Below are 23,464 nucleotides of genomic sequence, written 5' to 3' on the forward strand. Positions count from 1 at the left end.
TAAAGTCTTTGGTCTTAAAAGAAATAAAGATTTTCTTCCTCCCATCTCCCATTTACCATATGATTGATTTTTGGATAATTGTCTCAAGTAGAACCACTTAAGTCAAACTCTTATTTCTTAGAATTTCTGCATCATGCTATATAAATTGAGATTAGTTTTGAATGCTCCGTAAAATACCAGTTGATCATAAACATTATGAGAGTTGGTCATAAAATAAACACAAAAGAAAATAAAATCCAGATTTTTGCTTTTATAAATATTTATTGATATGTAAGCCAAACACTTAAATCTAAAGCTGTGTTGTGAATGTTTTTTTCTGGGCTGTTCTACATAGGCTGGGCTGAGAGAGCCTGCTGTCTGCTGACATGTACATCGTCCATGACGTTTATGAGGCCTTTTTCCTCTCCTGGTTAACATTTCTGTGTAAGCATAGGTATCCTTTGTTACTCCAAGGAGCTTTGAAATATGTTCAAAATCTGAGTTGTTTTGAAAACTCTCATTCCTAATTTAATATGCAAGAATATCTCAACATTAATGTTGAATGTTTCCATGGGGCAGTTTCCACAGGGGAGTTGGTTGTTGGTGTTTGCTGTTTACAGTCATTAGGTGGTCATAAACAGCCATTGTGGTCATTATTGTTGGGGAGGAGGGCTTCTTTCTGATCACACAGGAGTTAAAGTGCAGGCTGTAGCTGCTTTGTGGACTGCTGTCTGTAAATTGTCTATAGAAACCTTTGCTTGGGCTTCTCTGGTTCCCCCTGAATTTGAGAGGCTTTGGTAATTGGAAGCAATTAACATTTTTATTCTGCTTCCAAACATAACCGTACTCCACTGAAGGGACTGTTTCTCAAGCAGTCTATTAACCAGCAAACTGCAGATTTTTTTCCCCTTGCTTACTTGGTTTAAGGGAGATGAGGGTTCTAAGGGAATCAACAGACTCCTGGGAGAGGTTCTTTTAACTTCCGTGCCTTAGGCAGCTCTGAATTTCTTTATAAGAGCAATTTAGGGGTTCTGATTGGATTGGAAGATATTGCTAAGGATTGATGAGGGAGGCAAATTTGTAGAGCAGGAGCACTGTTTCTGGGTTTTGGGTAGTTTGGGAGAAAGGAGCAGATTCCTTGGTCTTGTCCCCAAAAAAGAGTTTAATTCAGAAGGTCTTTTGTGACACCTAGTGATCTGGTTATTAACCACTTCCCCTGGGGATTCTGATATAGTTCTTCTGTGGGTAGTACTTGGAGTTGGCACTTGGAATTGGCATGTATACATTTGCAACATAAAGTTAGCTTCACAGGCGGGCACAACAGTGTACAGGTGGAACGTTTCTGTGATGGTTACTTTGCTTGCCAGTAATTAGAAAGTCTGTATACCGACATGATCCTGCATAGCCAGTGAATTTGATTTTGGTTGTATCAGTATTTTAAATTAGTCTTTACTTTGCCCACTACTTTCACATTATTTCCTTTAAACATTTTTTAAGTTATTTTTTATTACTATTAGGTCTGTTTCTTTTGTTTAAAAGATTGCATAAAAACGTCTCACTAGTATGATTTTTCCAGAAATTTGAGAACAGGTAGTTTTTCATTTCTGTATAAAAGCTTCTTGAGGCTGAACCAAGTCTCAGTGGACTTGGATGAGCTAGGCAAGACCTTCTGAGGTGTAAAATAATGTGAAAAGTCAAGGCTAAAAAGCAACCAAGGCTTCAGTGATCTATTCCAATTACTGAAAAGACCACCAAGCTTCACCGTTTTTATAATGTACAATCTGGGTCATCTGAAAGAAAACACACACACACACACACACACAAGTTATTTGCCAAGGTGGGTTTTATCTTTGGGTCTAATTTGTATTACACTTCTAATTTGTATTACACTTCAGGAATATGAGCAGAAGGTAAATATATCAGATGGGAAATGTGACATTTTAAATAAGCAAGTTGCTTGTATAATTTTGGCAGCTGAGAGGCTTACTGATTAGATTCTGTCATTATTGTTTAAACAACAGATTTGCCTGGGGCAACAAGGAAGTGAGTTGCCTATTGTTTTTCTACCGTTGACTTTATTTGTTCACCTTCTTGATTTTCATAAATATTCTCCAAGATTCAGGCCTTTGATGCTGCCCTGGGATTTAGCTTGTTGTTTCAGCAGCCCAGGTGGACACAGTTTTTCCAAGAAGCCATCCCAGTGCCGTGCTATTGACCAGTTGTCCGAGGAAACCTTGGCCACGAAGTGTGGTGCCCTGTGTTTATTTGACATTAAATTAACTTTTTTTTCCCTCCTTTGAGACAAGATAATTACCCTGGTTACTTACTGCCATGCATATCCAGAAAGACTATTATTTGGAATAGGTATTAATTATTATAGGGGCCTCCCTGGTGGCTCAGTGGTAAAAGAATCTGCCTGCCAGTGCTGGAAACTCCGGTTTGGTTTGAGTTGAGAAGATTCCCTGGAGAAGGAAATGGCAACCCACTCCAGTATTCTTGCCTGGGAAATCCCATAGGCAGAGGAGCCTGACAGGCTATATAGTCCCTGGGATCACAGAAGACTCAACAATTGGTTTGCCCTTTAGAGTAGAAAGAATCTTCTGATTGTCTTTATTTCCACCCCTCAGTTGGCCCAGCCTGTTCTCTGTATGAGTGCAGAAGGTCAGAGACCGTTTTGAGGTCTGGTATTCAGAACTATACTGTATTATACAAGTTTCTTGACCAGTGTATGTACTTATGTTGTGATTAATTTCACTGAATGAAAATGGGCAACTGATTCCTGCTTGAAGATTGGCAGCCTTATTTGATTTTCATTTTCAAGCTTTCCAGTGCTTACAATTTTAATGAAGATATCAGTTTCTCTCCCTCTCCCTCTTTTTTTTTTTCTTTAAAATTTTCCTTATCTGCAACTTAGAGCAGCTTTATGTAGCCTATGAATGACCTGGCCTTTATTCAATAAATATTTAACAACTGTGACTGGATCTGGGAATAAAATAAAGAATAAAACATATCTGGTTCCTGTCCTTATGGAAATTCATAGTTTATTGGAAGAACTGGACATTAACCAGATAGTCACAAATATATAATTACGAATTGCTCTAGATCTTATGAGAGCACATTGTAGAGGAATTTAATTTTTCTGTGGATCAGATAAAGAGCAGAGAGCTTGAGATCTAAAGGATGAGTAATTAACTAGGTGAGGGGTGGGCAGGAGAGTATAGCAACAGGATGAGAACAGCTTATGTAAAGGTCCTGAGCTAGGAGAGGATGGCATATTTCTGCCAATTCATAGTTTAGGCATTTCATTTACTCTACACTTGAGACTGTTAAAAATCATCATTTCATTGCTTAGAAGATCACTAAAAACGTTGAGAAGGAAAAAAATCCTAGCTTCAAAATGTTCCTCTATCTCTATTCCTCCAATTATTTTTTATGTGCAGACTTATCCATCTATTAAACTCCAGTTTGAAAGCCTTGTCAGCCACAAAGATAAATGCTTCCACTCCATTCCTGAGAACAGAATTGGCATGATAATTACGCCCTTTCAACAGTTCCTATGTTTATTTCTCCGGTAGGAAAAAAGAAAGGTTTTATCTAATTGGAGAGATCAGGGGAAAACACTGGATGTGTATGGATGAGGCCTTTGCTTCTTCCTCTGGGGTTGTGCTGTTTGGAAGGTGTATGTCCTCTCTTCTGTGCTCACCCCACCTTTCTTATTGTAGACACTTTACATGGGACCCAGGCCTGCCTTACCGGGTGGTTTTCAACCTGAGATACATTAGAATCACTTGAGGAGCTTTAAAAAAAAAAAAGACAATACCTGCATCCTGCCTTTGAAGATCCTTTTCCAGTAGCCTGGTGTGTGTCCTGGGCACTGGCAGGTTTTAAAGCTCCCCAGGTGACTCTAATATGCTATTGAAGCTGAGAACCAGCTCTAGACAGTTCCGGAGGTATCACTCTTGAGCCCCTACTCCAAGAGCTACAGGGATGTGAAGAGGTTCTCCTTTTACCTGGCTGGATTCGTGTCATCTGTGTGGACTTCCTCTCAGGTGGGATAGTCTGAGGTCTAGATTTGGGAGGAAAGCTCAATAAGCAAGAGATCCAATTGTGACTGCAAGACAAGCTCCATTTTCAAAATCAGCTTCATTATTTATAAAGCTCATATTTTGATCCCCATTATTTTGACTCCTGAATGTATTTTCCTCTATTGCTATATTTAAAGGTAGAGGGATATGATTTATTATCACTGTCAAATGCCAGCTCCAGCCATAAGTCAGTCTTCCCAGATCTTCCCCAGCTTGTTCCCAGCTTCTTGGATGGCAGTAGTAGTCTTCTGCCTCCTTTTATATTTCCACTTTTACTTTGCAATTTTTTTCTTGGAGTGGGTGTTGGTTAATGTGTCTCTTGAAAGTGGCGTATGATTAATTCATGTGCATCTATACACACATACACACACACACCCAACTTTGTCTTTTAGAGTGTCTGATCCATTTATGTTCAATATAGTTGCTGATATATTTGACTTTAAATCTCTTATCTTACTATTTTGTTTTCCACTTGTTCTGTCAGTTATATATTCTTTTCTTCACTCATTTTTTGCCTATTTTGGATCAATCACATATTATTGTTTCATGGCCTCCTATTTTTTCTGGGTAGAGAATTCTACCCAGAATATATATAATTATTTTCTTCAGCATTTTAAAGGTGTTATTCTGTTTTGTTATGGTGTTAATTGTTCCTCTATTGAAAACTGTAGAAAAACCAAATGTCAATCTGATTGTTGTACATTTGAAGGTAATATCAATATGTTTGTTACCTCATTTGCTTACTTCTATGATTTTCTCTTTGTTTTTCAGTAATTTCATTATGCCTTGGCATTGTTTACTTTGCATTTATTCTGCTTGGGGTTTGTGGATTCGTATAAATGTTGGGAAAGTCTCAGCTATTATGTCTTCAAATAATACCTGTGCCCAGACCTTTTCATCATGTCCCACATCTCCCCATGCTCTTTCCTGCATTTCCGTCATTTTCTATTTCCTTTCTTTCTTCAGCTAGAATATTTTCTACTGTGTTTCAATTCAGTAATCTTGTCTTGTATCAAATATGATGTTAAAGCCATCAGTATTTCTGTTACAGTTGTCAAGAGATCTGGAGTATCTATTTTTAAAAATTTCAGTTCCCCGCCCAAATTCTCCATCTTGTAATATATGTATTGGAATGTATTAATTGGTTATTTTAAAGTTCTTGTCTCATAATTCCAATAACTGAGATGTTCCGTGGGTCCATGTGTATCATTAATTTACCCTTTTGATCCAGTGTCTTTGTATACCTGGTAATTTTTGTTTGAGTGCTGAATACTGTATATAAAATATTACAGAGGCTCTGGATGATGTTACCTTTATCTGTGTTTAGAGAAACTTTAACATTCTCTGCTAGCATTTAGAGTAGTTACAGATCACCTTAACCCAATATGGGATTGAGCTGATTTGGTGACTGAGATTCAGGTTTTATGAAAGAAAGTAAAAGTGTTAGTCGCTAATTCATATCTGACTCTGCGACCCCATAGACTGTAGCCCTTCAGGCTCCTCTGTTCATGGCATTCTCTGGGCAAGAACACTGGAGTGCCATTTCCTACTCTAGAGGATCTTCCCAACCCAGGGACTGAACCTGGATCTCCTACGTTGCAGGCATATTCTTTACCATCTGAGCCACCACCTCAGGCTTTGTGAGGGCTGCTCTACTTCTAGTTTTCGCTTGCTTCTAGGGTGTAGCCCTTCAGGGTAAATTACAGCCCTTTCTTTTTGGAAGTCCTGATCTCTGTTTTTTGTCTTCAGAGCACTGTGAATCTGTTGGTAGTTCTGCTAAGCTTCTCAGCCTCTTAGCCTATTTCTTCTTCTTGGTCTTTTAGCCTCTGCTTACAAATCACTAGATGCCATATGTTGAAAAACAGCTTAGAATCTTAGACTCACATTCAGTACTTTCCTTCTCTCCAGGATCTTAGCCCCTCAAGTTTTGGGCTTCCCTGGTAGCATTCCAGTGCCTTTAGTTAATTTTTATCATTTTCCCAGCTGTTCTAGTGTTCTTGCTGGAAGGTTCAGACTATATGATAAGGGTCAGAAATCAAATGTGGTCTGGGAGCTCCTTTGGAAACCCCAAGGTCTGAAGGTCAAATATGTTGACGTTTGCACTAATGTTGCAAAAGCAATGATGGGTAAAGATACTAGTACCTTAGTGTGACTCAAGGTAGAATCACCAGGCTATATTAGTCGTCACTGTTACCTTCACTGTCATGAATTTGTAGTTAAAACAAATGCCAGTTTCCATTGAAAATGTCTTTGATGAAATGGTGTTTGTGTGGTGTGTGCTCAATCACGTCCAATTCTTTGTGACCCCGTGGACTGTAGCCCCCCAGGCTCCTCTGTCCATGAAATTCTCCAGGCAAGAGTACTGGAGTGGGTTGCCACTTCCTTCTCCAGAGGATCGTCCTGACCCAGGGATCTAACCCAAGTCTTCCACATTGCAGGCAGATTCTTTACCGTCTGCGCCACCAGGGAAGTAGTAAAAATTATTAATTTTATTGCATCTTGATCCCTTTTTAATGTTTTGTATGTATACAGCACTTCTGCTGCATACTGACGTACAACAGTTGTATTTCACGTGTACATGAAATACACGAGCATTTTTTCATGGAAAAAATGAAACACACTTTTTCATGAAAACACTTGTGCCGTTGAGTGGTGTGCTGAATTAATTTTTTTTTTCTTTCATGGATCAACATTTTTACTTGAAAGAATGACTGACAAAGTGTAGTTCTCAAAAGTGAATGAAGTGAAGCTGTCTTTTCAAGACAAACCACTGATAGTGTTCATTGCCAGTGATAAAGCTGGCAATGGATCAAGTGAAAATTGGATTTTTGGAGAACTTATATCCAGTACTGTGAGCTTGACAGCTTCTCAATATTTAAAGGCTTTTTTGATAAAATGGTAATGTTAACTAATGTGACTTTTATATTACATAATGAAATATGTCAACATTTGAAAGATCTGCATAACAGAGTGAACCACCGTTTTCCAAATAACCGATTTATGGTGTTACAAAATCATGCACAGGAGAACAATTCATTTATGATAAAGGCCAGACCAATGAGTTTTAAACATAAGAGCATGAAAACTTCTCTGAAAGGGTTTCATGTTGCACATTGAAAATATTTTTAAAACCAATATCATTTGTCAAGATCCAGTGTGTATCAAAGAATATCCCCAACTGTATAAAAGGAGTATTAAAGTACTCCTCCCCTTTCCAACATATATATCGTGTGAGACTAGAATTTCTTCATTTTCATCATGTGAAACAGCATATTCCAAAAATTGAATGCAGAAGCAAAGATAGAATCCGGCTTTCTTCTACTTAAGATAAAAACTTAAAAGATTCAGAAAATGTAAAACAATGCTTCTCTTCTATTATCTTTGCTTTTGGAAAATATCTTTTTAAAAAAGTATTTATTTTAATAATGATTGTATTTTAATAATTTGAAATCAAATATTTGAAAATTCAGTTTCTAATATGGTGAATATTGTTAGATATAACTCCCACAAAAAAAAGCTCTTTGCATCTTCAAAAATTTTTAACAGGAAACTCTGACATAAACTATCATAGCTGGAATCCGTATGCATAAGAGACCTCAGTCCATTTCTTATGTGTATCCTTTTTCGTCTTGAGGAGTGCCCAAAATTTCAGGAAATTTTGGCCATTTCTACATGGCAACAAAGGATTGAATTGGTTGATCTTATACATATGATAGGCAGATTAAGTATTATTGTTGTCTAGATTATCAGGTGTCAGATTACCTTTTTTTTTTTTTTGATTGCTTACTTTTAAATGTATTACCTTTGACTTGCTGGTCATTGGTTAAATATAGAGAGGCACATGGCAGAAACGGATAATTTATAAACTTTGGACATTCTTATTATGTAGTTGAGAAAGAGATTGAAATGCTTTCAACCAGGCTTGCCATCCAACATGAAGATTCCTTTTTGAGAGTTGCCTTAACTCGACAAAGCCCATCAGTCAAGATGGTGGTATTTATCAATAGTTAAAAAAACTAATTGTTTTAGAAACAGTAAGCCTAGATTGAGTAAGGGGAAATAGTAAAGGACAAGGAAGCCTGGTGTGCTGCAGTCCATAGGTTGCAAAGAGTGGACACGGCTTAGTGACTAAACAACAGCAAAAGTGTCTTAAAGATCAGATTTCAGTCTAAAAAGCTTTAGCGATCTTCAGAAATTCCATTCCTCGTCATCAATGAATACAATTATTTTCCCTCTCAGAGAATGAATATATAAATGGTTATTTTATATATAACCCATCAGTGACTATAAAATGGATAAAGGACAAGGTAGCTTTCTTTATAACCTACTTATTATCAGACTGTTCGTGTCCATAATGGTTTCACCATTTTATAAATCTGTCCTATTTAGAGGTAAAGCAGTTCAGTTTTTGTGTTGACTAGTCTCTGATTTTATGTGTAAAAATCATATCCCTGGGAAAAAACTTAGCTTTTGAGGATAAGGACTTTACATATTTTGTATCATTCACAATGTTCTATGGATAGGTAGACTTATACGTGCTGTTCAATTTAAAAGTTGAGATACAGGAAATCCATTTCCTTTCTGCAAGTATGCGTTGAATTTACTACACATAAGGTGCTGGGTATGTTAGACTCCAGCTATGCAAGTTTGTGTGTTTTCCTTTTATCCTGGAGAAACGAATGACAGGAATGTGGAATGTGGTGAATACTGAGTCGTCTTGTTTTGAAAGAACTGTTCCCATGGCAGTGGGCTTTTTAGGAAGGAAACCATTATTGCTGAAAACCCTACCTTCTTTGCAAATCTATGAGGGACGTGAAGAATTTCAGCCAAGGAATGGCAGAGTTGTTCTTCTTGATGCACAGTGTTGTCAGTCGGATCTTAAATAGCTCTGAAAGCAGAATTGATTTTGATTTCACATTTGAAGTGATGTTTGCTCTGGCAGCCATTGGGTCTGGTAGATATTGGTTTTCATATTAAGAGGCTTGACCCTTACTCTCCTTGCCTCTGTTGTTGGCTGGCCCCTAACCAGTGAAGGAGTTTAGCTTTGGACTCATCAAGGGAAAGCCAGTCTTTCCACCAACCTTATTGAGTATTTAAAAGTGTTACTTCTCTGGTTATAAAACGTGTGAACACACTGACTGTTGACTAATCATGTTAACATGCTTATCATAGTGATGTTTCTTGGCCCTGAGTTTGGAGATACAAATCTGGTAGATTTAAATAACATAAGAGATGAAACTGCTTTCTTAGAAATCAGTTTCTGATGTGACGTCTTGGGCTCAGAACAGGGCTCTGCAGCCAGACTGCAGCTGTGGCGCCTTGAATGCAGTGATTCTAGGTGTTAGAACTCCTTGCCTGTAAAAACAGGCAATAATAGAGTTGTTGAGAGGATTAGCTGAGTTAATGCATGTAAAAGGCTGGCTAGTATTATCGTTTTCATTTCCCCTAATTAATCAGGTCACATTCTACAATTTCAGTAACTAATCATAGTCATGCGTGCATGCTCAGCCTCTAACTTGTGTCTGACTCTGTGCAACCCTATGGACTGTAGCCTGCCAGGCTCCTCTGTCCATGGGATTTTCCAGGCAGGAGTACTGGAGTGGGTTGCTGTTTCCTCCTCCAGGGGATCTTCCTCACTCAGGGATCAAAAAAGACATGATTACAAAATTCTTAAGCTTCCAGGTGGTATCTGCAGTGGAGAGAGATGTATTTCAAATCTGTTTCCGTTTTTGAATAGCAGTACCTGCTCGGTTATCTCCTCATATATGCTGCCATTGGCAACAGCCAAGGCATGCCTGTTGTTAATTAATCACTTCCACTGAGAACTTAATTAGTGTCTTAATTAGGATCATCATTGAGTAGCAGGCCGCAGCATCCTGCGCCAGCTGCAAGTTACTGGCTGGCTCCAGCAGCCCTTCTGGTCCTGCAGAAAGAGGCCAAGGAGCAATCCTTTTGGGCTTCTGTTTGTTTTTCTGTCTTCAGAGAGGGCTGTGGAAGATCATTGTTTGTCCATGATGCATCCATGATTCTGCCACATGTGCAAAAATAAATAAATAAATAAAGGGAACACATCTACTTCTAATGGATTGAAAGAAAACCAGGATTGGCTTTTGAATTCTTGCTGTTGTGCTAAACAAGCTGGAAACACAAAACACATTGTTGTTTGCAAGTGTTGGAAATGAGGCCATGCATTCTGAGTATGACGGATTATTTCATTTTTCTGCTGCAAGTGGAAGTTCCTTCCTTCTGGCATCATTGTTTTTTAATATGTTGTTTTGAAATATTGCCATATTGTTACAGGATGAAATCAACACTCCATTTTCTTTCTCTTTACCCCCTTAGGAAAATGTGGCAAAATGAGACAAAAGTAGCATCTTCTGGACTTGGTTTCCTATAGAAGTAGAAGTTGGGTTGAAAGGCATGATCAAGCTGTGCCCCAGACAACATTTCTCCCAGACCTTTTGGATGGATTGTTAACATAGCAACAATCAGAGAAAAACTAATGCACCAGCAGCTTTTATTTTCTAGAAGGGAGACACCCTTGAGCCAAGTTCCCCAGTGAGAACAGGTGTTGTGAAACGGGCCTACTTTACTTGAGCATATTTGCTCATTCTTTTGACTGTCATAGGCTTTTTGATGATTTAGGTCAATTGTGGACTTGGTGAAGGGATCGAGTGATGTATTTTGTGTTCAACAGACGTGCTGCTGCTTCCAGGACAAGTGGAACAGGAAGTGAGCTTGAGTGTTCCCTCTTACGTTCCTTCTGTGGCCGTCCAGCCTGTCACCCCTGGAACGAAGCCCAGGCCCACCGTGAAAGCAGCAGATAAACGAAGGGAAGAGGTACTTTTCAGGGAATTCAGGCCTCTTGAAGTTGCCTCGATGCTATAACTGGTCCTTTCAGAGAAATGCCACCGTACCCGTGTGCGCCTGTAGTTTTCTCAGGTTTGGGAAAATGTGGAATTCAGGTTGCTTAATTGGGTCCCTCTCTCTGTCATCTCTCTCTAATGTGTATAATCCCTTTGAACACACAGAGAGCAATTATGCTTTTACTCAGAAACTATTTTTATGTCATCATGTTTGCCGTGCTGCAGGATGGTGCTACCTGGGGACTAATCCACAGATAGGTTGGACAGATTTCTTACCTCTTTTTGTCTGTACCAGCCTCTTTTCTTTTTGTTATTGCTTCCAAGTCTCTATAAACATTTTGCATTAGTTAAGGTAAGGCCAGGCTGCTATAGTAGGGAACCCTATAGGGGTTCAATAGGGAACAGTAATTCAATGGCTGAAAGGAGAGAGAAGTTTATTTCTCTCCTGTAACAGTCTACAGAGAGCCTTTAAAGTGAGCAAGTGGTGGTTCTGTTTTCAGTCATTGGGGCCCACCGGGTTCCTTCTCTCTGGATCCCACTGCACCTCAGGACATTGTCTGCGTGTGCATGTTCCAAGTCAGGTCACTGTCCTACCTGGAGAGGCAGGGAATGAGAGGATGGGGACAGCGTGTTTCCCCAAGGCTGAGGACTTAGGCTCTTCATTTCTGCTCACTCTTGTTGGCAACCACTTAGTCCCGTGTTCCTATCTGATCACCAGGGAGAAATGTCATCTAGCCATGTGCTTCTCCAGCATGGGAGAATGGAATCTGCCACATGTTAATTCTCCCTAATACACAACATGGAGAGTCATATCTTCATTTACTTAATAGACACGCACCAACCGAGGCCACTGATGGTGCTGGGTAGTGACCTTTATCACCCTTTTTACGCTAGCATAAAAGGGGATCCGGTACAAGAAGTTGTTAAGGGCTCTTTATTATTGATTCCAAATAAAAATACTAGACTGTTTCCTGATTATTTAATCGTTCAGGTACTAGTCTTGTCACCTGAAGATATTCTGTTATGGAAGCAGTCATTCAATCAGAAGTAATCCACACATTTCAATTTTTGCCCTTTGCTAATAGAACTTGTTCACTGACACCAGAAAAGTCTATCTAGGAGGCTTGCAGACTTATATTGAACCCCCAAATAGGTTACTTGGAGAAGGAAATGGCAACCCACTCCAGTATTCTTGCCTGGAGAATCCCATGGACAAAGGAGCCTGGTGGGCTATCGTTCATGGGGTCGAGACAGCCACTTTTCAGTGTCTTTTTGAATTATGGAGTTTCCTCTGAGTATTAAGAAGCTAAAATTGCAAGGTGATCGCTATGCAAGAATCAGCTTCTTTTAAAGACTTGTTCATGTTCTTGACTTCAGTTGTGACCGTACAAATTATTGGGCCAGCCAGTATTCAGTGGCACTCATGCCATTATAGAAATTGTTACAAAATGGCTTTAGCTGATGGGTTTAAAAAAATGAATGATTTCTATGATCTCTCATATAGCCAGCAAAATGCTAGTTAAAAGCCTGTATATGATTGTATCTTTAAAACGAGTATAAGTTTCTTCTCAGAAAATGTGAAAATTTTTAAATGTTCAAATCAAAATGATAGGAACAATTTTTGTGCTGGCAACTAATGAGACATACAGTTCGGTTCAGTTATAGTTCAGTCGCTCAGTCGTGTCTGACTCTTTGCAACCCCATGAACCGCAGCACGCCAGGCCTCCCTGTTCATCATCATCTCCCGGAGTTCACTCAGACTCACGTCCATCGAGTCCGTGATGCCATCCAGCCATCTCATCCTCGGTCGTCCCCTTCTCCTCCTGCCTCCAATCCCTCCCCAGCATCAGTCTTTCCCAATGAGTCAACTCTTCTCATGAGGTGGCCAAAGTACTGATGAGACACAGATGAATAATTTTTGGCATTTCTTCAAATATTCAGAGTAATGTTGTGGGTGGGCTTTTAATTTCTAGACACTATTTGTTAGAGAAACATTTCAGGACTGTCTAGAATCACAGTACCGCACCACCTCTGCCTTGGTTTAATAGTATTAATCTTATTCTAAAGTACGCAGTGCAAGAAAAAGAACATAATCACCAAATTCCAGCACATGGGTCCTGTGAGGACCTACCAAGGGGCCATTTTGGGCTAGAGATGGTGGTTCCTTTCTGTGATGTCAGTCTCAAAAGTTGAAAATGTATCCTGGATGTCCTGACTTCCTTTTAATTGCCTAATAAGAATCTATAACTTCTTGAACTGAACCCATTTAATTTTTTTCGCTAATTTTATCACTGCTTTTATTCATGTGCATTTCCCCCTTAACAGTCAAACCTTTTTCAAGAACCTTCCACTTTCCCTTTGTGAATAATTTCTTGCTGTGGTCATTCTATTTTGATGAATTTTGGAAGTTCTGAACTTTATAGAATTTTGGAAGTTCTATAAAGTTCTGAAGCTTTATAGAACAAAAAGAATTCACATTAAGAAGATAAAAAATTACCAGTTCCTTTCCTACTTTCCAAAGTACAGAAGAGGTCATTGAAGAAACTTTTGTAATATTTTAATGGGAGATGACCTGTTTTTCCAATTCAAAATAGGACTCTCAAGTTTTTCACCTGTAAAGACAGTTTAGTTACCATATTACTGTGCAAGACAGCCTATAGCTAAATGCTGCTATTATTGATTTGAGCATTAGTTTTATTTTCTTTAATTTGCCTGTGTGGTTCTGTGAATGAAAATGATTCTTCCTGTAACAGTGTCCCTCTTAGAATAAGTCACAGAAACAATTTTAAGAAAACCAGCAGTTTTCTGATAGTGTACAAACTCTATTCCCTGGAAGGCTACAAAAAATTTCAATTAAATTTGAAATTAGACACCTGAAATCCATATATTTCTCTCAACTCCTTAGGCAAAAATAACAAGTTAATAACTTAATTCACAGTTGTTTTCTATTTAGTAGCAGGGGATTTGGTGTCCCATTGCACAAATTCTGTGCTTTGAAATAAATCAGAAGTTCAGTTTGCAATTTAAAAGCCTCGGAGCCTTGGAGCTTAGAACCCGAAAATGAACGCAACTTGAAAGAAGAGAATTCCCAAAGTGTGCCACAGTAGCCAACAGCTGAAATGCATAAATAGAACAGCAGCTTTACTGTGGCTGGAAAGCTGTCATTTTGAAGATCATAGCAAAGTCTTCTAAACTGCAGGGTACATCAGGGTTCACTTTGTTTTTTTTTTTTTTTTTTTTTTTAGTTTTTGAATGCTGAATTTTTTTTTTTTTTAGTTTTTTATTTTTTAAATTTTAAAATCTTTAATTCTTACATGCATTCCCAAACATGAACCCCCCTCCCACCTCCCTCCCCATAACATCTTTCTGGGTCATCCCCATGCACCAGCCCCAAGCATGCTGCATCCTGCGTCAGACATAGACTGGCGATTCAATTCACATGATAGTATACATGTTAGAATGTCATTCTCCCAAATCATCCCACCCTCTCCCTCTCCCTCTGAGTCCAAAAGTCCGTTATACACATCTGTGTCTCTTTCCCTGTCTTGCATACAGGGTCATCATTGCCATCTTCCTAAATTCCATATATATGTGTTAGTATACTGTATTGGTGTTTTTCTTTCTGGCTTACTTCACTCTGTATAATCGGCTCCAGTTTCATCCATCTCATCAGAACTGATTCAAATGAATTCTTTTTAACCGCTGAGTAATACTCCATTGTGTATATGTACCACAGCTTTCTTATCCATTCATCTGCTGATGGACATCTAGGTTGTTTCCATGTCCTGGCTATTATAAACAGTGCTGCGATGAACATTGGGGTACATGTGTCTCTTTCAATTCTGGTTTCCTCCGTGTGTATGCCCAGCAGTGGGATTGCTGGGTCATAAGGGAGTTCTATTTGCAATTTTTTAAGGAATCTCCACACTGTTCTCCATAGTGGCTGTACTAGTTTGCATTCCCACCAACAGTGTAGGAGGGTTCCCTTTTCTCCACACCCTCTCCAGCATTTATTGCTTGCAGATTTTTGGATCGCAGCCATTCTGACTGGTGTGAAGTGGTACCTCATTGTGGTTTTGATTTGCATTTCTCTAATAATGAGTGATGTTGAGCATCTTTTCATGTGTTTGTTAGCCATCCGTATGTCTTCTTTGGAGAAATGTCTATTTAGCTCTTTGGCCCATTTTTTGATAGGGTCGTTTATTTTTCTGGAGTTGAGCTGCAGAAGTTGCTTGTATATTTTTGAGATTAGTTGTTTGTCAGTTGCTTCATTTGCTATTATTTTCTCCCATTCAGAAGGCTGTCTTTTCACCTTGCTTATATTTTCCTTTGTTGTGCAGAAGCTTTTAATTTTAATTAGATCCCATTTGTTTATTTTTGCTTTTATTTCCAGTATTCTGGGAGGTGGATCATAGAGGATCCTGCTGTGATTTATGTCTGAGAGTGTTTTGCCTATGTTCTCCTCTAGGAGTTTTATAGTTTCTGATCTTACATTTAGATCCTTAATCCATTTTGAGTTTATTTTCATGTGCGGTGTTAGAAAGTGATCTAGTTTCATTCTTTTACAAGTGGTTGACCAGTTTTCCCAGCACCACTTGTTAAAGAGATTGTCTTCAGGGTTCACTTTGAATTACATGTATGCCCCTTGTCTTAGAAGACTACATTCACTCATGTGTGTCTCTATAAGGAGATTCCTTAATTGAAATGCAAAAAAGTCAGAACTAGTGTTGAGTTCAGTGCTATGCCTATAGAAGACATAGTAAATACTGAATGAGCAAATAATCAAAAAAAATTTTACTAGCTACTGGGAGTGACTTTCTGGTATAATAAGATGGTGAGTGTCATTCTCTTTTTTCTTTTCTATTCGTTCATTCCCGTCAACATGTAAACACATCTAAGTCTCTCCCATGCCGGGGTCCAGCCCCGGTGGATCCAGGGTGATTCGAAGGTGGGGACGGAGTCGGCGTCTTTGGAAAAATACATATTTAATCACAGATATAGAGAGATTAGAAATGGATAGTGTAGTAGGAAGATTAGTGGAGAAAAAGAGGCTGAATAACTTGGATTACGTGGAATAGCATCCATGCTCCAGATGGGAATTCAGCCAGGAAAGCAGAGAGCAAGAAAGAAGCGACGTGGGGGAATCAGTCTTTCCGGAAACTGATCCGATTTCTTTATTTTTGGGTTTGCTTATATACCTTTTGTTACACATAGGGATGAATACAGAGTCACGCGGGGGTCAGCAGTCCTGACCTTTATCAAAATCAGGTGCTTCACATAAATGTATAAAAAAGGTACATCATCTTCTGGCCATGAGTGAGACCTGCTGACATTTTATGATCCTTTCTTTCTGATAACCAAAAAACTAATTTCTTCCAAGGGTGTTTTTTCTTAAACCAGGCACCACCCTCCAAATAAAGTTACATTCCTATAGGGTGGGGGTGTAGTGAGTTACAATCAAGAAAGGTATTTAACCCAAGGTTAACATGATTAGTCTTAAAGGTTAATACTTATTTCTCCTATATGCTTAAAGGTTAATACTTATTTCTCCTATATGTTAGTTATATTCATTATAAGCGTAGGGAACATGGAGATTTAGCAGGAAACATCAGCCCAACAAATGAAAATCCTTTCACCAATGCTCCCCTTAGGATCTATTTAGTCTTAAGATATGATAAAGTTACATTTTTACATAGCAAGGACACAGTGATTTATAACAAAGTACAGTGATCTATTACAAAAGAGAAAATCCATTAACTCAAAAAGTCTAGTATTGCTAACATCAAACTACTATATTTCCTTTGCTATATTCCAAATACATTGATTAATATGTTCCCAGGAGCCTAAGGATATGGAGGCCTGGCGGCAATCATTGACTCAACAAGAAGAAAAAGCCCTATGCTAATTAAGACTCTCAAAATACTCCAAAACTCTCTGTGCTGTTGATGGTTGAGAGGTAGTAAACAATCATGTGCATAGCGGCAGGAGTATGGATAATCCTGTCACACAAGCTAGTCTGTCAGCAGAGAGGTTTGACCTGAGACATCCTTGTCCCACCCAGGGGAGGGAATTAGCAGCAGTTATTGACACAACAAATGAAAAACCCTTCACCAATATAATTCCTAACCAACCCACTATACTAATAATTTCTAACTCCCCAAAAGAATTTGCCTTTAGTAAGTCTAAAACATCTCATGCCTCTCAGATTAGGAGGCTGTGAACAATCACATGTGGCCGGACGAACCTATATAGGTGGGCTAGATAACCTTCAGAGGAGTCCGTAAGCTGAAACACTCTGTCACGCCCAAGAATTTTTATTGCCTTGGAGCTGCACGTTTACTCCTTCTCCGAGAGAAACGGTTATGGGGGAGAGCCCCCCGTAAAGTCAGAGGTGTAGGTGAGAGCATAAAACAGACTCTGGTCTTGGGGTTAGATGCTCGGGAACAGGGGGTTTCCTGAGGCTTGATCACGCCTTTGCGTATGCCAAGCCTCCTTCCTCATGACCTTTGCCATGGGCAGAGTTCCTCGCGCTGGCTCCCGGCACTCCCATTCTTAACAAAATGAAAGAAAACTAAGGAAAAATATCCTCCCCTTTACCTTGGACCCCTCTAGCTATTGTCCTTTTTCCTCACTTTCCATGTAGACTTCACAAACCATTAGATCTAGCTCCCCTCATCGTCTCTGCTTCCTTTCCCCTCGTTCCTCATTCAGTTCATTGCAAAACGTCCTTGTGCTGATCGTCTACCTGGACAGAGTCAGAATAAAGGTACCAAGCACTTTATTAGTGTCAAATGCCAGTGGACACTTTTCTGTCTTTAATGGGCCTCTCCACTGCAGGTGTCACCACTGATCTTGCCTGACACTCACACTCCTGGCGCTCCCGTGTGTATTTCTCCGGGTGTTCTTGCCCTGCTGCCTCTGGGGGTTTCCTGCCATGCTCCTCTTAGGAGCTGGTGTTCCTCAGGGTTCCATGCTAAACCACAGCTCTTCCCACTTGCACACATGGATCCGTTTTCGTCGCTAGGTGACTCCCCTTTGTGCTTCTGTCTCCAAATCTGTGTCTCTGTAGCTTCAGACCTTTTGCTGAGCTCCAGGTTTGTGTGTTCACCGCCTGTTGACAATTCTATCTGGATTCCATAAGGTACATTCGAATCAGCATGTTAAATCCTGAGCTTATCTTTACCTGCTTCCATTCCTGCACTCTTGTCCTTCGTCCCTTCCCATATGCAGATTAGCCAGTTTTTCTAAAATTTTCAAACGTCTGCTCTGAGTGCCCTGTGCTCCTTGTCACTTGTCTGGACTGCTTCAGCCCACTCCTGACTCCAAGCCTACCCTTTATTCCATCTGCAAAGTGACTCAATTGGATGTACGCTCAAGGAGGGCAGGGCATCCTGTTCTCTGCACCACACCGGTGCCCCCAGCACTTATCTCAGTTAGCATTTGAATGAAGGAAGGAATTTATTTGAAGTGCATAGATGACCAAGTATCTACTTGCTTTCAAAAAAAAATCCTTCAGCGACTTTTCATCATCCCCGGGAAAAGCAGCATACAAGACCCATCGTGACCTGGCACCATCCTCGTCTCTTGCTGCTCTCTACCTGACATTTTCAGCACTGACCTGCTTGTAGATCTATATACATGAAATTCTGTGTCTTTCTTACTTGGCCTCCTCTGCTCATGAGACCTGCTTTTGTCCCAAGCTCATTTTCCCTCACCTTGTTAAATAATATTACCTTTGAAGATTCTGCTTAGATAGCACCTCTTCCAGGAAGCCTCCCCTGATTCCTTCCCAATGCCTTCTAACCTAGGCTGGGTTAGGCTTTCCTTCCTTTTACTATTCCCTCCTAACTATACCATGTATACTTACTACATTTTACTATAATTGTTCATATATGTATCTAAATCATTTCTCTGAGGTTTCACACAAGTTTGCAGCTTTGTATCCTCAGCACCCAGCACAGCACCTAGATTTTAATAAACATTCGTGGAAAGAATGGAATATATCTGAATGATTGCAGGAGACTATTCCTCTGATATTTTGATCCAGAGATGTACTGGCCACCTTGCAGTACAGAGTGACAGTGATACACCCACACAGCTTTAAAATGTCTTGAGTATCATATTTTGGCATTGCAGATAAGAAATTATTATCACCCTTGATTTCTTTCTTTTATTATATACATCAGCATTTCACTGATTGCCTGAAGGAATTAATGTAACAATAAAAGCTGCTGTTAATAACTGAGTTTCTAAGTGAAGGCATTTATATTTTTAAGTATATTTTTAATTTTTAAAGTGTATTATAAATGAATAATTCTTGCATTGGCATTGTATATCTATTGGCTAGCTAAAAACTTATTCCTTGGCATCATTTAAGTTAATACCAAATAACTGATGAAGGAAATTGTGCTCTATAATAGAGAAAAATTTAAGTGTATGAAAAAGAACTTACGGAAAATAAAAACTTTCCACTTAAAGATTAATTTCTATATCTCCAGTTCCATAATGTTGGATATTGTGGCCAAAAGGTATCTTGGGACCCTTGGGAAGGGAGAGTGGTAAGAGGGTGATGGGTTGGGCCGTACCTGGGAGAAAGGACTAACTTGACTGTGGGAGTCAGCCCTTGTCAAGAGAGTTTAGAAATTCAACACAGCAGCCTTGCTCTGTCTGCGTTGCTGGTACAAGGTGGGTCATGACTAGGGTGTTGAGTAGGATTTTCTGGAGAGTGGTCATGCTCAGTTGGAAGTAAGCTAATTTTAGCACTTTGCCCTCCATGCTTGTGTAGCCCTTTTTGCATCCATCTGTTGAGGAGCATGGAGCATGGTCAGGAAATCACTCCCTTACTTCTCTCTTCTCCTTGAAGTTAACAAAACCTTGTGGATACAGATCTTCGTTTTCTTTATCTTTATGTGTTCTCAGTATCCAGTTCACATTAAACGCTCAATAGCTGTTTATGGAGTGAATACGTAGAGGGGAGGGAGGTGGGCAAGTGAGGGCTGTACATGTGGTGTGAGTGAGTTCGAGAAGGATGCTCTTGCTCAGATTTTAGCTCAGCAAAGAGATTTGTTGTATTTGAACCCACTTTCCAGTCTCAGAGGGAGGTAGGTGAAGGCAGAGTGACTGCATCTATTGAGAGTGGCTAGTGAAGTCTGATGGAAAAGGCAATGGCACCCCACTCCAATACTCTTGCCTGGAAAATCCTATGGACAGAGGAGCCTGGTAGGCTGCAGTCCATGGGGTCACTAGGAGTCGGATACAACTGAGCGACTTCACTTTCACTTTTCACTTCCATGCATTGGAGAAGGAAATGGCAACCCACTCCAGTGCTCTTGCCTGGAGAATCCCAGGGACAGGGGAGCCTGGTGGGCTGCCGTCTCTGGGGTCGCACAGAGTCGGACACGACTGAAGTGACTTAGCAGCAGCAGTGAAGTCTGGGCAGGTCTTAGAGGCCTCAGGACAGGGTTCAAAGTCCTAGTACAGTGGGCAGCTGGAATCTTGGTGGACGTGTGGATGGCAGGCCTTTAACCAGGCTACAGGGCAGCAAGAATCCCATTGGACAGAAGACACTGGCAGAGAGGGGACTCCTCCTCGTCGTCTGCCAGGACCAGGCTCGCAGGCCTCAGTGCTCACTGCCGGATAGAGCTGGAGATGGTAAGGATGCTTCTGTTCAGGAAATGAGCGTTTTGTGTCATTGTGTACACGTTTCTTCACTTGAGCTGGTCTTAGCCCTATTACCCCACTGGTGATGCGAAATTTAATTTTCAGAGACTGACCGGAAGGGACAGATCAGCTGCTCAGCAGACTGATTTGATTCCCGTGTACACTTGCTCCTTTAAGGACAGTGACAGTATCATGTGGATCCTTGAGTGCATTTTTATGGTAGACTGGGAGAATTTTTTAGCTTATTTAGAAAAGATCTTTTCTCCCAAAGAGACGTGATTTGGCTTAGGGAAACTTCAAGGTTGATCTTTGCTGGTGTTTTTTGTTGAGAAGGTGGAAGCTTTATCTACAGATCACCTAGGATTCAAATCTTGCTTCTCTACCTTACTAATTGTACAGCCTTGATAAGTTACTTAACTTCTTAGAGCTTTGTAAAATGGGTTGTTTGAAGATTACTGCTAATTCCCGCAAAGTTCCTAGTAACTGGGGCTGGCGTGTGGTGGGAACTCACTCAGTGACAGGTCTCATCATTACTTTCGTCAGGAAAGCACAGACACTTTCTAATAAAGAGGAAATGAACAAGTCTCTGAAATTTGTTCTCTTGCTGGTTTTACTAAGAAAGGATGATAGATGGCTGGGTGTTTGCTATTAGCACTGCATACCCAACTACAAAATGCAGCTTGCTAAACAGATAGGTGATACCTACTTTTCATGTTTTTTTTTTTCTTCGCATCTTTGAAAACAGCACACAGCTTCTGAGTGAGATGCTCCATTTTCAAGAACATTGCAAAAGCCACTCGATGAGATCATTTTCCATGCAAGAATATTTAAAGCTGATTATAGCTTCAGGGCATTTTTTTTACTCTTGCATAAGCCATAGTTTTCAATTATTTCAGCATCATCATACATAATATAGAGCTACAAAGAAGTACTGGGTGATCTCATAGTATCACACGCCATTTGATTTTGGAGAGGCTTTCCAAGGGGTAATACAATGAGATTTAAAGCATTCTCTTTTGTTTATTGGAAAATACACTTTTTAAGCTACCTTCCTTTAGGAAGTCTTTAAAATTCACAGATTATGAATAAGCAGGTACAAAATTATTATTTCTCTTTGCAGCTTCTCTGAGTTGCAAGTAAATTCTGTAATATTTTAAAATTCTTGGTGGGAAGAAAGGATCCTAGACTTTTTAATTTAAGGGGGACACTATGTGTTTTAATTCTTGCTATTATTGGCCCAAGTACTATCTGAAGAAGTATGTTAAGCATAGGGTATTTTTATCTTCAAAAGTGAATGTTTTTTTGATACAAGTCTTTTTTTAGTAAATACTAAAAATAAAAATGTCTTTAAGATTGAACAAAATCTTAGGGTTTATTTTCTCACATTTGAATATAACTTTTAAAAAGCAGGGACATCATTTTGCCAACAAAGGTCTATATAGAGTCAAAGCTATGGTTTTTCCAGTAGTTTATGTATGGGTGTGAGAGTTGGACCAGAACATTGAAGAACATTGAAGAACTGAGGCTTTTAAATTGTGGTGTTGGAGAAAACTCTTGAGATTCCCTTGGACTGCATGGATATCAAACCAGTCCGTCCTAAGGGAAGTCAACCCTGAATATTCATTGGAAGGACTGATGCTGAAACCGAAGCTCAGATACTTTGGCCACCTGATGTGAAGAGCCAGCTCATTGGAAAAGACCCTGAGTCAGATAGGACTTAGCCTCTGAACAACAGCAAACTTAGTTTTTCCATATGCCTGTAGCCCTTATGCGACAAATGGTAAAAATGTATTGAATGTGTGCGAGAGAGATTTTCTGATTCTTGCCGTGGGTGGAATTAGCTAATGATATTCATTCCAACGCAGGATGGTACAAATGGGGCATATTAAAAGGCCTAAATTAGGTCAAATTGAATAATTGAATTTATTCCTTTACTTAAAAACAGCTTAATCAGCTGAGAGTGCTGAAGTCTAAAAAAAGTTTAATTAAATATTAATAGGGTGTTTATGTTTTCAGCTTTTTCTTCATTTACAATGATTATATATGATTTTCCTCCTTCGTTACCTTTTGTAGATCATTGGAGACGAAGTTCAGCCCTTCTTGCTTGATGAAGAATTCGATTATGATGCGGTGGTGCTAACCCCCAAGTTCACTCCTGCAGAGATGAATGCCATCGAAGAGCTATCCAAGCAGAAAATAAAGAGCGCAGACTTGGAGGAGCCCCATGACTGATCCACCCAGACCTCTTTACATTTATTTTTATTTTGTTCTTATTCAAGCAACATGAAATTAAAAGATAAACCTGTTGTAACCCCCTTCATGTAAATGTATGTGTGTGCATTGATTTATAGGGTTATTTCTCAGTGGACTTCCCCGGTGGCACAGTGGTAAAGAATTTGCCTTCAGTGCAAGTAGATGCAGCAGATGTGGGTTCAGTCCCTGTGTCGGGAAGATGCCCTGGGCAAGGGAATGGCAACTCACTCCAGTATTCTGGCCTGGGAAATCCTGTGGACAGAGGAGTCTGGGGAGGCTACAGTCCATGGGGTTACAAAGAATCGGACACAAGGGAGCATGCCCACACCACCAGTCTTTTCAGTAGGGCGATGGGTCTGAAAAGTGAAGTGAAAATAGCTCAGTTGTGTCCAGCTTTTTGTGACCCATGGGCTATACAGTCCATGGAATTCTCCAGGCCAGAATACTGGAGTGGGTAGCAGCCGTTCCCTTCTTCAGGGAATCTTCCCAACTCAGGGATTGAACCCAGGTCTCCCACATTGCAGGCAGATTCTTTACCATCTGAGCCACCAGGGAAGCCCAAGAATACTGGAGTGTGTAACCTATCCCTTCTCCAGCGGATCATCCTGATCCAGGAATGGA

At 39.8% G+C, this 23,464-nt stretch overlaps 1 protein-coding gene across 7 annotated transcripts in view; it reads left to right on the top strand.

Annotated features, from left to right (window-relative positions):
- The window catches only part of IFTAP (intraflagellar transport associated protein), a 79,208-nt gene extending 56,298 nt beyond the window's left edge, over positions 1-22,910 (top strand). For all 7 annotated transcript variants that reach the window (XM_069555154.1, XM_069555156.1, XM_069555155.1 and 4 more), the window contains 2 exons: positions 10,762-10,904; positions 22,664-22,910. In XM_069555154.1, coding sequence (XP_069411255.1) covers positions 10,762-10,904; positions 22,664-22,822 — 302 coding nt within the window. In that variant the 3' untranslated portion in view covers positions 22,823-22,910. The remainder of the gene's footprint in view (positions 1-10,761; positions 10,905-22,663) is intronic.
- Positions 22,911-23,464: the final 554 nt, after the last annotated feature.

Source organism: Ovis canadensis, chromosome 15, assembly GCF_042477335.2.
Source record: "Ovis canadensis isolate MfBH-ARS-UI-01 breed Bighorn chromosome 15, ARS-UI_OviCan_v2, whole genome shotgun sequence".
Lineage (NCBI taxonomy): Eukaryota > Metazoa > Chordata > Mammalia > Artiodactyla > Bovidae > Ovis > Ovis canadensis.